The sequence below is a fragment of the Sinohyriopsis cumingii genome, chromosome 7 (genome assembly GCF_028554795.1).
Source record: "Sinohyriopsis cumingii isolate HCF-2022 chromosome 7, ASM2855479v2, whole genome shotgun sequence".
NCBI lineage: Eukaryota > Metazoa > Mollusca > Bivalvia > Unionida > Unionidae > Sinohyriopsis > Sinohyriopsis cumingii.
The window spans coordinates 124,857,918-124,872,592 of NC_142967.1; the positions used below are offsets into that span (position 1 = coordinate 124,857,918).

Below are 14,675 nucleotides of genomic sequence, written 5' to 3' on the forward strand. Positions count from 1 at the left end.
TTTGACGGATGCATTAATAATTTAGTCGTTTATGACGACCTAATGTTGGGCAATCAATCAAAACCTGCTAGAATATTTTCTCAAATAAAAACACTGATGTGATGTACGTTACTTAGCGATGTAAACAAATACTAAAAGTGATCAGAGATAACTGCAATATTTTAGTTGTGTTTAATGGAGTTAATACACACACGTTAAGAACTATGCATCAAACCTGGTGTAGTAGGGATATGGATATGATTAGGTTCAAAAACTTCTTTTCAAAAGCACAATCTGCTCCACATGGCTTTATAGCAATAAACTTACATGATCCTCAATCACGATATCGTCTTGATAAAATATTTGGTTGAGAGACTGATTTCATTATAGCAGCAGAGAGGTTGCGACGTCAAAATGAGTGCTACGGCGGGTAAACGTAACGTGCATGCAAATTTTGAAAACACGAACGACAACAATAAAATAACAAAATGAGCTAACCTAATTAGAGAAACTCTATGTTTGTTAGAGGCTTAGGTTTTGGCGTTATTGACGTTAAATTTTTCATTTTTTTCGTATGAGGTTTTATTTTTCAAAAATGACAATTCAAGCAAGCGCTCTGTTCACCCTCTCTGCTGCTGGTTAGTTCTGTACCCATGATTTGTATTTAAAAGAATCGACATCAATAAAGTACTCGAGAAAACAAAACACTGGAAACACTGTAACATCATTAAAATTGTGCTTTGACTAGGTCTGCGTCCATATTTCGTATGATAAAAAACACCGGAAGTATCATTAAAGATAGGCGCTGGCAAGATTTGCATTAACAACAGTTTTGCATTTGTTAGTTCTGCACCCATATTTGTATGGATTGGTCAGTTATCTGTGTGTTTGTTTGATAGATTTCTGATTAAATTTACAATGTTCCTAAATATGTTGGGGGTCTGTTTCGCTATATCGGGAATTTTTTAGAATAAGTAATGTAGCCATTAGTCTATGACTAGGGCATCAGTTGCTACAGTAAGTGACAAGACCTGAGCCGCATCGGTTAGAGATGCAACAACATCAACTCCATCTAACTTCATATTGTGAAAGTATTATTTTAATATGAAATCTTAATAGTATACATTAGTGGGTCATTTGATTACACGGAACAATTAATTAGGTTGAATCATACCTTAACTGGAATATATTTACAACCAACTTTGACTCGCGTGAAAAAAATTAATATAATTATGTTGTGTTGACAAATGTTTAATTAAAAGCGATTAGTAAAAGTAACGTTTTTAAAAGTGACAAAGAGCTCTCTTGAATATTTCTAACGATTAGCTTTAATACTTACAAGAGTTCTTTGATTTCAATTTCTGCACAAACAAATGAACTTTTTAAAAAACTAATCACAATTGAAACAATTTCAATAGAAATGGAAAAACAAGACCACATATAATTTTGATATATGCTCTGGATGGTATCCCTAAAATTATAACAATTTGTTTCACGCTTTTGAATTACTATGCAACCTGCATAAAATGAAAACACATAAGGGATTACACAGATGTATCCATTAGGCAAGTTATTCTTTTTATATGCAAGTCCAATATATTAGTGAACTCAATAAAAGTAGTTTAGACACGATCTCCTTTGTGAACAGGTGTCTTTTTAACGCAGGCAGGCTTCACTGGATGTATTCATCATACTGAAAGTGTAGTACTTAATGATAACAGTTTCATAATAAATAAATAAATCGTTTGAAAATTATTTTACATTATTTTGATATAGAAGAACACACACTATATAAAATTAGCCAAGAGGTCTAAGGCGCTAGCCTTCACCGATAACTCCCAGCACACCTCTATCCGCATTGGTCCCAGTCTCAGGTTCGGTCAATGTGGCCTTGTAGTTTGCCATTTGTTTCCCGTAGGTCGATGGTTCTTCTCGCGGTTTTTCAGGTTCTTCACTATGGTCGCCATGTATAGTTTCTCATGTGCTGAAAATTTACCTAAACCCACAACAAAACAAAAATAATTTAGAGATCTAATATACAATAGTTCTAATTTCAGTATGAGAAATCTCTAACAATATAATGCATATTAATTCCAAATCTTGCTATTAAAAATAGAAATTAAATTTCATATAAAATTATTAAACTGCAAAACAATATTTCAGTAAGTCGAAATAATCATATGCTGTGAATTAAAAATAAGAGATTTATCCTGACATCCCGTTTTCATTTACCAATATATATATATATATATATATATATATATATATATATATATATATATATATATATATATATATATATATATATATATATATATGTGTGTGTGTGTGTGTGTGTGTGTGTGTGTATATATATATATATATATACACACATATATATATATATATATATATATATATATATATATATATATATATATATATATATATATATATATATATATATATTCCAGTGCTTATATAAAATGTACTATGATGAAAAAGTTCTTGATGACCGATGTGATCCTTCTATAATGTCAACCAGAATTCGAGTCTGTACAGAATGTGAGTCCTTACACTGAAGATTTATAGAATACAACTATTATTTACCCCATTTTTACTTAGTGTCAATTTATAAATCATGCTTGCTATAAAGATGAAGAAAAAAAGAAACTCCTGATTTCCTCGCATTTTGTTCACAAAAGAAGCTGACCCCATATTGTCTTAGACTCTGTTCATTTTAGCAATATGTTTGAAGACATTTTGGTAAATAATAATAATAATAATAAATTAATAATAATAACAATAACAACAACAATAATAATAATAATAATAATAATAATAATAATAATAATCTTTAACAGGCGCCTTAACAAATCTCAGTTCTGACAAGACTAATTCATATTTTCAAATCCGATCCACATATAAGACGTAACTACTATTAAACCAAACATTTGTTTACTATGATACCTCTTAACATACGGTTCCGTTTTATGACCACTGTAACTATTGCCACCAACGAAGCACGCCACCTGCTAACACAACTCCTATGACGATGGGGAGTATATTCTGCTTGTCGTCATGGTGATTGGTGTGGTTGTCATGGTGGTCTGTACAATTCATATCTCTCAATGTCAGGTCAAATAGATTTCTACCCCTCAGAACATATGGGGATTCACAACTGAAAATACGAGAATAGTTGTATGAATGTGTCATGGATACATAACTTTCATTGCTAGTTCGTTGCATATTAACACACACACACACACACACACATCATATCTTAACATTTCGAACTCATTCATCCAGAGTCTTCAGATATTTCAACACGATTTTTTTGTATATTAAATCAATACATTTTGATAAAATGCCTAGAAATAAATATTGGCTGTTTTAATATGTATATACACTTCATAAATTATCAAAATGAGTAGTACTGACAGATCAAATTGCTTTATACCAACACTTTAAAAGCCATGTTACTGTAATAATTTTAATATATATACATAACTAGTATCATGTCAAAAAGAGCATGCTATCCCGCTAAAGTATTTAAAATGGATGCAAATAGCATGTAATGGAGCCATTGTATTGATTGCAAACAGCACAAGGTATACATTTCAAAGTTTAAGGTATTTTGGAATATATATAGGTCATCTCATTAGAATCAGTATTTCCTTACTTTGGTCAGTTTCGTTTCGTACCGGAATGAGTCTGTTGGTCCTAGTGTGATGCTATTACTATTACTACTCTGTACATACATTATGATTATTAGTTCCAAGTGTGACGCTATTGGTCCCTAGTGTGAAGCTATTAGTCTGTACATTCATTATGATCTTCTGGACCTAGTGTGAAGTATTACTCTGTACCTACATTACGATCCATTGGTCCTAGTGTGATTGTATTACTACTATTTACCTACATTATGATATATTGATCCTAATGTGATTGTATTACTACTATGTACCTACATTACGATCCATTGGTCCTAGTGTGATTGTATTACTACTATTTACCTACATTATGATATATTGATCCTAATGTGATTGTATTACTACTATGTACCTACATTATGATCTACTGGTCCTAATGTGAAGCCATTATTCTGTGTCTGCATTAGGATATATTTGATATAGTGTGAAGCTATTACTCTGTACCTACATTAGGATATATTGGTCCCAGTGTGAAGCTATTACTCTGTACCTACATTAGGATATATTGGTCCTAGTCCAAAGTCATTACTCTGTACCTACATTAGGATATATTGGTCCTAGTCTAAAGTCATTACTCTGTACCTACATTAGGATATATTGGTCCTAGTGTAAAGCCATTATTCTGTACCTACATTAGGATATATTGGTCCTAGTGTGAAGCTACTATTCCGTGTCCATATTAGGATATATGGTGCCTTTACGGAAGCTATTTTTATCTCGTATAAAATGTCAGATCTATCAGGAAGAAACTATATGCTTGTAACAGACTTACACGTGAAAAGTGATGGGTACAGTTAATTCTAACAAGTTTATCACACAGGTGTGTCTTGTCGATCATGACAATACTTTTAAACAAACGTATATTTTAGTAAAGTTTTCTACTCTTAATGCTTGGTTAGCTTAAGGGCTTTGTGTACTTATCTCGAATGAACTTAAAATTAGCATTTATCAAATGTACACATAACTGTTAATGCAGATGTACTGCATGCTTAATCCATCAATACCCCTCTAAAGGAACAAAAAGGTTATATATTTCTTTATTTACATTACAACGAAGAATCAACTCACACGATGATGACTGTCTTTGACTTTACTTTGGGGTCCATCAGTAACCAAGATATTTTACAGTCGCACACTATTGGATTTCCTCTGAAGTCTACCTTCCGGAGAGTAGTCAGATCCCAGTGTAAACTGGTGTTGTCCAGTGTCTGGATATTGTTATCCCGAAAGGAGAGTGTCTGTATCTGATACATTGTGACGTATATCAAATATAGACGGGTTATTGGATTATGGTCTAATATGAGATTCTTCAGGCCGTAGACAGCCGGAAAATTTAATACATCCATTTCTGTAATCTCGTTATGGCTTAGATCAAGAGCATTGAAATCTGCGATGACAATTATGGGTAGATCCATTATGGATGTAGAATTCAGATTATTCCAGCTGAGATTTAGTACATTTAAGGTATGAAAACCGATGACGGAATTTTCCAGTTTAGTCAACTCACAGTGAGATAAACTTAGGTTTCTCAAGGAAGGGAGCTTGAAGTCGCTGAATCCAATCCGTTTGATGATTCGCAAAGGATTATGATCTAGGATAAGTTCCTGGAGAGCGGACATATTTGCAAATGTGTTTTGATCCATATCCGACCCTGAAAGAGAGTTATATGACAGATCCAGCGTCTGCAAACTGCCCAACTTACTGAATGAAAAATTTTGTATAATGTTTATTTGGTTGTGGTTCAGAAACAGTCGAGTCAGTGACGAAGAGACATTTTCACTGAAGTTTAGGAAGGGCACAGTTGTAATGTTGTTGTAAGAAAGGTCTAATATTTTGAGTCCTGGATGAAAGACTTTCTCGTCTGGAATGGTCTGAAGACCGACTCCTGAGCAGTTAAGTGTCGACTGGTCATATTTGCATTTTGATACATCAGACATTGTTGGTAGAATACAGCTTGTGCATATAATCACCACAAAGGAGATCCGCATGTGATCCTGCATACTCAGGTCTCTGTTTACCTGAATAATGAAAATGACGAGAATAAGAAATGGCAACTTCGCTAGTCTAGGTTCGAGTACCCTATCTACACCTTGGCATATCGAGCAGATAGTTTTGTGCTTCAAGTCTGTGAATTTTTATGGGATGCGGCTGAAAGCCAGCGCATACAATCAAAATTATGTTGTTCAAAGTTGAACACAGTTCTACGTGATAGAGACAATAAGTGCACACAACTCGAACAGACTAATAGATAAGCAATTTTCCAGTGCCGGTCCGTGTTTGCAGAAGTACCTTTTACTTAAATTCACCTGTAATGGCTTCGTTCTTGTACATAGTCATACTTTCGATGTTAAAAGTACCAAGTATACTTTTTAGGTCAATTACCACCACCGTTTTTGCCCGATAAATAATGCACCACGCTATTGGTTAGTTGACAATAAATATTCAGAGAGGAAGCACATGAAATACAACAGATGTCGCTAGGACAATACTCCGATATTGCTGTTCTATCCGTCAAGGTGTAAATAGGGTTGACGGAACTTTAGCTAACGAAGATTACAAAACGGTTATATAGCAAACTTAGTTATTAACGAAAATGGAGGTATCAAGATATCGGATAAGGAATATCAAATAAAAATCCCCTTCCGCTGCTTCTTTAAAGTAAACGTAAAATTTATTTCTCAGTCATGATTTGCATACGGGTATTCTTCATTAGGATTTATGTCATAATTGGGATACTGGTATTCTTCATTATTATTTGTTTCTATGTCATAATTTGGATACTGGTGTTCTGCATTATTATTTGTTTCTATGTCATAATTTGGATACTGGTATTCTTCATTTGGATTTGTTTATATGTCATAATTTGGATACTGGTGTAATTCATAATGATTTTTTCTAAGTCATAATTCGGATACTGGTATTCTTCATTAAGATTTGTTTCTATGTCATGATTTGTTTTTGTAGTAATATTATTATGTTTCTTATCTTATAGGTGTTGTATCATGTTGTAAAGCGCTTAGAGCTTCTGAAGATTAGGCGCTATACAAAGTCCTTATTATTATTATTATTATTATTATTTGTTTATATGTCATAAGTTGGATACTAGCTTCCTTCATTAGGATTTGTTTCTATGTCATAATTCCTATACTGGTATTCTTCATTATGGTTTGTCTCTATGTCATAATTTGGATACTGGTATTTTTCATTAGGATTTGTTTCTATGCCATGATTTGAATACTGGTGTTCTTCATTAGGATTAGTTTCTATGTCATGATTTGGATACTGGTATTCTTCATTAGGATTTGTTTCTATGCCATGATTTGGATACTGGTGTTCTTCATTAGGATTAGTTTCTATGTCATGATTTGGATACTGGTGTTCTTCATTAGGATTTATTTCTCTGTTATGATTTGGATACTGGTGTTCTTCATTAGGATTTGTTTCTATGTCATGATGTGGATGCTGGTGTTCTTCATTACGATTAGTTTCTATGGCATGATTTGGATACTGGTATTCTTCTTTAGGATCAAATTCTATTTCATGATTGGATACTATAATTCATCAAGTAGGATTTGTTTGTATGTCATAATTTGGATACTGATATTATTCATCAGAATTTGTTTTTATGTCACAATTTGGATACTGATATTCTTCATTAGGATTTGTTTCCGTGTCACGAGTTGGATACTGGTATTCGTCATTAGGATTTGCTTCTATGTCATCAGTCGGATGCTGGTATTCTTCATAAGGATTTGTTCTATGTCACAATTTGGATACTGGCATTCTTCATTAGGATTTGTTTCTCTGCCATGAGTTGGATACTGTTATTCTTCATTAGGATTTGTTTCTATGTCATGAGTCGGATACTGGTATTCTTCATAAGGATTTTTTGGATACTGGTATTCTTCATAAGGTTTTTTTCTATGTCATAATTTGAATACGGGTATTCTTCATTAGGATTTGTTTCTATGTCACAATTTGGATACTGGTGTAATTCATAATGATTTTTTCTACGTCATAATTAGGATACTGGCATTCTTCATTAAGATTTGTTTCTGTGTCATGATTTGTTTTTGTAATAACATTATTATATTTCTTATAGGTGTTGTATAATGTTGCAAAGCGCTTAGAGCTTCTAAAGATTAGGCGCTATACAAAGTCCTTTTTACTATTATTATTATCATTATTATTATTAGTATTATTATTATTATTATTTGTTTCTATGTCATAAGTTGGATACTGGCATCCTTCATTAGGATTTGTTTCTATGTCATAGTTCCTATACTGGTATTCTTCATTATGGTTTGTTTCTATGTCATGATTTGGATACTGGTGTTCTTCATTAGGATTTGTTTCTATGTCATGATGTGGATGCTGGTGTTCTTCATTACGATTAGTTTCTATGGCATGATTTGGATACTGGTATTCTTCTTTAGGATTAAATTCTATTTCATGATTGGATACTATAATTCATCAAGTAGGATTTGTTTGTATGTCATAATTTGGATACTGATATTATTCATCAGAATTTGTTTTTATGTCACAATTTGGATACTGGTATTCTTCATTAGGATTTGTTTCCGTGTCACGAGTTGGATACTGGTATTCGTCATTAGGATTTGCTTCTATGTCATCAGTCGGATACTGGTATTCTTCATAAGGATTTGTTCTATGTCACAATTTGGATACTGGTATTCTTCATTAGGATTTGTTTCTCTGCCATGAGTTGGATACTGTTATTCTTCATTAGGATTTGTTTCTATGTCATGAGTCGGATACTGGTATTCTTCATAAGGATTTTTTGGATACTGGTATTCTTCATAAGGTTTTTTTCTATGTCATAATTTGAATACGGGTATTCTTCATTAGGATTTGTTTCTATGTCACAATTTGGATACTTGTGTAATTCATAATGATTTTTTCTACGTCATAATTAGGATACTGGCATTCTTCATTAAGATTTGTTTCTATGTCATGATTTGTTTTTGTAATAACATTATTATATTTCTTATCTTATAGGTGTTGTATAATGTTGTAAAGCGCTTAGAGCTTCTAAAGATTAGGCGCTATACAAAGTCCTTATTATTATTATTATTATTATTATTATCATCATCATTATTATTAGTACTATTATTATTATTTGTTTCTATGTCATAAGTTGGATACTGGCATCCTTCATTAGGATTTGTTTCTATGTCATAGTTCCTATACTGGTATCCTTTATTATGGTTTGTTTCTATGTCATAATTTGGATACTGGTATTTTTCATTAGGATTTGTTTCTATGTCATAATTTGGATATTGGTATTCTTCACTGGGATTTGTTTCTACGCCATGATTTGGATAATGGTGTTCTTCATTAGGATTAAATTATATTTCATGATTGGATACTATAATTCATCAAGTAGGATATGTTTCTATGGCATGATTTGGATACTGCTATTCTTCATTAGGAGTTGTTTCTATGTCATAATTCGGATACTGATATTATTCATCAGAATTTATTTTTATATCACAATTTGGATACTGGTATTCTTCATTAGGATTTGTTTCTGTGTTATGAGTTTGATACTGGTATTCATCATTAGGATTTGCTTCACTGTCATCAGTCGGATACTGGTATTCTTCATAAGGGTTTTTTTCTATGTCACAATTTGGATACTGGTATTCTTCATTAGGATTTGTTTCTGTGTCATGAGTTGGATACTGTCATTCTTCATTATGATTTGTTTCTATGTCATGAGTCGGATACTGGTATTCTTCATAAGGATTTTATGGATACTGGGTTTTCTTCATAAGGTTTTTTTCTGTCACAATTTGGATACTGGTATTTTTCATTAGGATTTGTTTCTGTGTCATGAGTTGGATACTAGTATTCTTCATTAGGATTTGTTCCTATGTCATGAGTCGGATACTGGTTTTCTTCATAAGAATTTGTTTCTATGTCATAATTTGGATACTGGTATTCTTCATAAGGATTTGTTTCTATGTCACAATTTGGATACTGGTATTCTTCATTAGGATTTGTTTCTATGTCATGATTTGGATACTACCATTCATCATTAGTATTTGTTTCTATGTCATGATATGGATACTGGAATTCTTCGTTAACTATCCACAACCTGCAATGTATAAAATTCAAGACGGCTCTTTACAGCCAAGAGCCGGTATATTTGAAATCGCTGACGGAGAACTCCGACTGTGACTCAAGAATAACTAAACGTTTTTGACACGATATTTAGAAATATTCAAATTGATCATGCAGTTGGTAAAACCATAGTTTGGACACAATACGTAGAAATATTGAAAGTTACCATGCCATTAGAGGAATCAAACTTTGAACAAGATATTTAACAAATATTGAAATGTACTATGCAACTACAGGTAACAAAGTTTGGACACGATATTTAGCAATAATGCAAATTAGCAAGCAATTACAGGTACCAAAGTTTGAATATGATATTTATAAATATTGTAATTTACCTTGCAATTAGAGGAACCAAAGTTTGGACATGGTATTTAGAAAATATTGAAATCTACCTTGCAATTACAGGAACCAAAGTTCGGACACGATATTTAGAAATATTTGCCACTTGTAGTTATAGCAACCAGCCTGATTATTACTTTCGTTTCATTATACTCCAAAGTACAGAAAAAGAACAAAATTGTGAATTTCGCATAAGGGTACATTTCGTGCTGAATATATTTTGAGAATATGGTCCCAGGGTTTTATTTTAACGCTGAAATTCTGGTCGCAGGATGCCACTGCTTGATTTTGAAATCTGGGGTATCCTAAGTATCAAGAATGAGAAAACTACATTTTATCCAGTCTAACAAATCGATGATGATATACTGCGGTAAAGCGAAATTGGGTTTCCTTCTGAAAATATTATACATTTATATGATATACCCAAAGTAGTATTACGTATACCGCAGCCAATGACGATAAAACTAATATTGTCACTTAAAAACTAGATACACCGTATGAAAATAGCAACCCAATTTATTGAATCCTAGTGTTTTCAATTTATTAAATCTAAATATAATATATTTGTACATACGTTGGACACCGATTGCATTTGATTGAAATAAGTGTAATATATTTTTGTAAATACATTAAATACTTAAAAGACAACAAAACAAATACCATGATAATTATGAAGCCAACATACTAATTAAATAATTAAACTTAATTCAAGACAATGTAAAATGTGCAATATAAAAGGAACGATACATTTTATACCAGTTCATTATCACTGTACGCAAGAACAGTTAGATGGATTTTAATAACGGAAGCTTTATTAGTGTTGGGAGCGATACCAGCTTTGTTTAGGCCAGGAAATCCACACACACACACCCAATGAGACCAAATATATATCCCGAAAAGAATATAAACTGCATGGATTTTAATTCAACATTAAACTTCAGCGACCTAGGCGGCTTTCCATTGCTAATTTCCATACTTGGTCATACCCATTGCCCAGTTAGAAAGAATATCATCTTAAATCCTAACCCATTAAGCCACCACGATCTCAATATGTAGTGGTGTAACTATATATATTCTATCTTTTAATTTGCTATGTAGGGTTTTCCTAAGAACTGGTACATCTCGCTGCTTGATTTGCCATCTGCCGCTGGTTGTCATATCTCAAGAAGGTATGTTTTAGTAAAATAAAGTTTTGCGAAAATAATGTGATGAATCATGCCATCATGGACCTGAATTATTAAATTACATGTAAGGCCTCTATTACGCACAAAAGCAATGTTCTAATTCTTACCCTAGTCTCACGTTTCTACCTGTTCCCTGCCAATCAATTCTTCATTTGGTTAGCTCAGTCAGTTTCCTTACAGTTAATGGCTATTATGTTGTACTCGTTTAGTTTGCCCTAATAATCTCCAGTTGACCAGCAGTCATGGAAATGATTCAACTGCTACGTGTGCGTTATAACAACGAGCATAAAACTGAAACATTTACGATAAGAGGAAGAAAAGAAACATTTTTCAACAGTTTTCTTATGCCACAAAGTACCATCGAGAGCGAGATTAATGACCACCAAGTACGACATCGGAAAGAATCGTATGCGCCATCACAATATCCTTGTCAATCCCATGACCCCAATCCAAGTGATATCGAATACACAGAAAGTAAAGCTGGCTCAGAAATTAGGAGACTTCATTTCAATAGCGAGAGAATTTTGAGTTACGATAAAAGGAGTACATGGAAACTTGCTAACTTTCACAATAAACAAACGCTGTTAAGGAAACAAATCTAAAACGTTGTGTTTAACTCACGTGTTTTCTATGCCTAGGTTATATGGCACTAACAGTCGGCTTCACCTTTGGAGTTGTCATTTATCACTAGGATTTAGATTATAACGTTGGAATTCGTAAATGTGGTAGGAAGAAAGGAGCTTATAGTTGTTCTTTTCAAATGTATAAGGACCAGAGAATTTAGGCCAAAGATGATTTTGAAGTATGACCAAGAGACACAGAACCCTATCGCCAGGCTGGAAACTCCTTTCCTTCGTATTTCTGTCATACCTTAATTTCATTTTTGACTCCGTAGGTTGAAGATTAGTTCTTTCTACTTACAACTTTTGACTACTTATATTTGAAATCAGAAACGTAGTCAAGAATGTTTATCTCGGAGTCTTCTTTTTGAACAGCTTGTCTGGTTCACCGACAGTATATCCAAAATATTGTTCAAAAGGCCAAAAACTAATGATTATTGAACTGATTTCTTTTAGGCAAACGCCAGCAAATAAACACCCTTATTTGAATCATTTCCTGTATCAAAGCGATATGAGCGAATCATATTCTTCAAAGTATAAAGAAATATTTCCAATGACCCTTGAATTTCAGGGTGATACGTCGACTCTTTAAGCTGTTCGATGCCTAATCCGTGCGTAACTTCTTGAAAAAATGGAGCCATAAAATTAATCATCGCTTTAAAATATTTGAAAAATTGGAAATAAAACAAGAACGCAACAAAAAAATGTACACAATGGTCAATGTATACGTTAGGTATAAATGTACACAATGGTCAATGTATACGTTAGGTATAAATTTACACAAATGGTCAATGTATACGTTAGGTGAAAATGTACACGTTAGGTATAAATGTACACAATGGTCAATGTATACGTTAGGTGTAAATGTATACGTTAGGTATAAATGTACACAATGGTCAATGTATACGTTAGGTATTAATGTATACGTTAGGTATAAATGTACACAATGGTCAATGTATATGTTGGGTATAAATGTACACAAGACGTTAACGTATACGTTAGGTATAAATGTACACAAGACGTCAACGTATACGTTAGGTATACATGTACACAAGACGTCAAAGTATACGTTAGGTAAAAATGTACACAAATGGTCAACGTATACGTCAGGTATAAATGTGCACAAATGATGAACGTATACGTTAGGTATAAATGTATACGTTAGGTATAAATGTACACAAATGATCAACGTATACGTTAGGTACACATGAATGTATATGAAACTATATTCTTTGCGGAAACATGGTTTTTGAATGTGTGATCGGTGTTGTTGGAAACGTATAAACCCTTGATGAATTAATTCATATTTTATATATACCCGAAACTTATAAAAGTTACTTGATATGATTTGGCTTGAAATATCTTTGGATTCAGAAGATGTGTTTATTTATACGGCTGCTCGACCGGTATAGTGTGTATTTATCTATACGGCTGCTTGACCTGCATAGTGGTACAAAAATGTATTCGTGTGAATGTCTGGTACGTTAACCAGTTTAGAAGGAGTAGGAATTATTCACCCACAAACAATACACACAATTTTGAATGAAGGAAAAATATTGGTTATTTTGCCTTTTGTAGTTGTTGTAATAGCGATAAGGTCCCCACCCCACCCTCCATTGTAAATACACAATGACAGTGCGAAAAGAAATTCGGCGACGACGGACCCTTAAGAATGACTATGGTTTTCTCTGCATGGTTAACTAACCCATGTCTGGCACTGGTTAACAAACCCAAGTTGTGAACTGGTTAAATAACCGCACCTGTTTCATGAAGTATTTAGGAAAAGTGGAAATTCTAATTCCCATTAATCTCCTACTCCCTCGGCCTTATTTGCTTCAAGTTAAGCAAGCTTAATTCCATTTGATGTGAAATAAGTTTTTCTTTCTTTCGAATTAAACAATTGCAACAGATGGTTGCCAGTTTATTTGTTGGAGGTAGAAACCGAATGTTTGTTTTGAATCAATCAGTCATATCTGTCAACTTTAAACCTGATTCTTGCTCACCTCTGAGATAACATGAACACAAACAGGTCGACAGGTCATGTGTAATACCTATAAACAGACCAGCATAATCTCTCTCTCTCTCTCTCTCTCTCTCTCTCTGCGTGTGACAACTCTCTATTCGTCCTTACCTGAATATTTATATAAGGAATAGTCATAAACATATGTATGTAATAAGATGCATATATGCAATATATTCAGATTTAAATGACTTAGACCAATCGGCCAACCAAAGAACCCCAGATCTAAACTATATATATAGGTACACATGAATGTATATGAAACTATATATGTATTACAAATAATACTATTATACAGGTTAGGGAATTTTTAATTCGCGGGCTACGGAGATTCAAGCCCAGGTCCGTGGGTAAACGGACTCATCGCCATGTCTGCACGCACCATTCGTTATTCGCTAACGAATACGAACACATCACCAAACGATGATGCTAGTGGAAATTCATTTAACTTGGTAGTTTACTTAATTTGTGGTTCAATTGAAGTTGATGGCTTGGGTTCACGTGGTAGAAAAGAACTGAACTAATGTTTTAATTAATGTACAGTGGCTTTTTTTCCCCTAATATTATTTGGCAATAAATCAGTTACAGTGGAAAACGCATGTTATATGTAATTAATTACCCACCGGATTGCTGTTTCAAGAGTGTGTATTACTATTGGTTTTGTCGCTCAAAGTCCTACGTAGATTTTAAAAGT

General features: G+C 33.1%; 1 protein-coding gene across 1 annotated transcript; it reads right to left on the reverse strand.

Moving 5' to 3' along the window:
* Positions 1 to 2,832: 2,832 nt before the first annotated feature.
* On the reverse strand, positions 2,833 to 11,515 carry LOC149796069 (uncharacterized). The gene is made up of 3 exons (XM_089964181.1): positions 11,449 to 11,515; positions 4,740 to 5,689; positions 2,833 to 3,139 (listed from the first exon to the last, which is right to left on the reverse strand). Exons 2-3 carry the CDS (start codon positions 5,669 to 5,671, stop codon positions 2,965 to 2,967), a joined length of 1,107 nt encoding a protein of 368 aa, XP_089820307.1. The 5' UTR covers positions 5,672 to 5,689; positions 11,449 to 11,515; the 3' UTR covers positions 2,833 to 2,964.
* Positions 11,516 to 14,675: the final 3,160 nt, after the last annotated feature.

Coding starts and splice junctions, on each gene's coding strand:
- LOC149796069 (XM_089964181.1), bottom strand. CDS start 5,671: ATGCAGGATCACATGCGGATCTCCTTTGTGGTGATTATATGCACAAGC. Junction 3,140..4,739: donor TCAAAGACAGTCATCATCGT/GTGAGTTGATTC, acceptor TCGTATTTTCAG/TTGTGAATCCCCATATGTTC.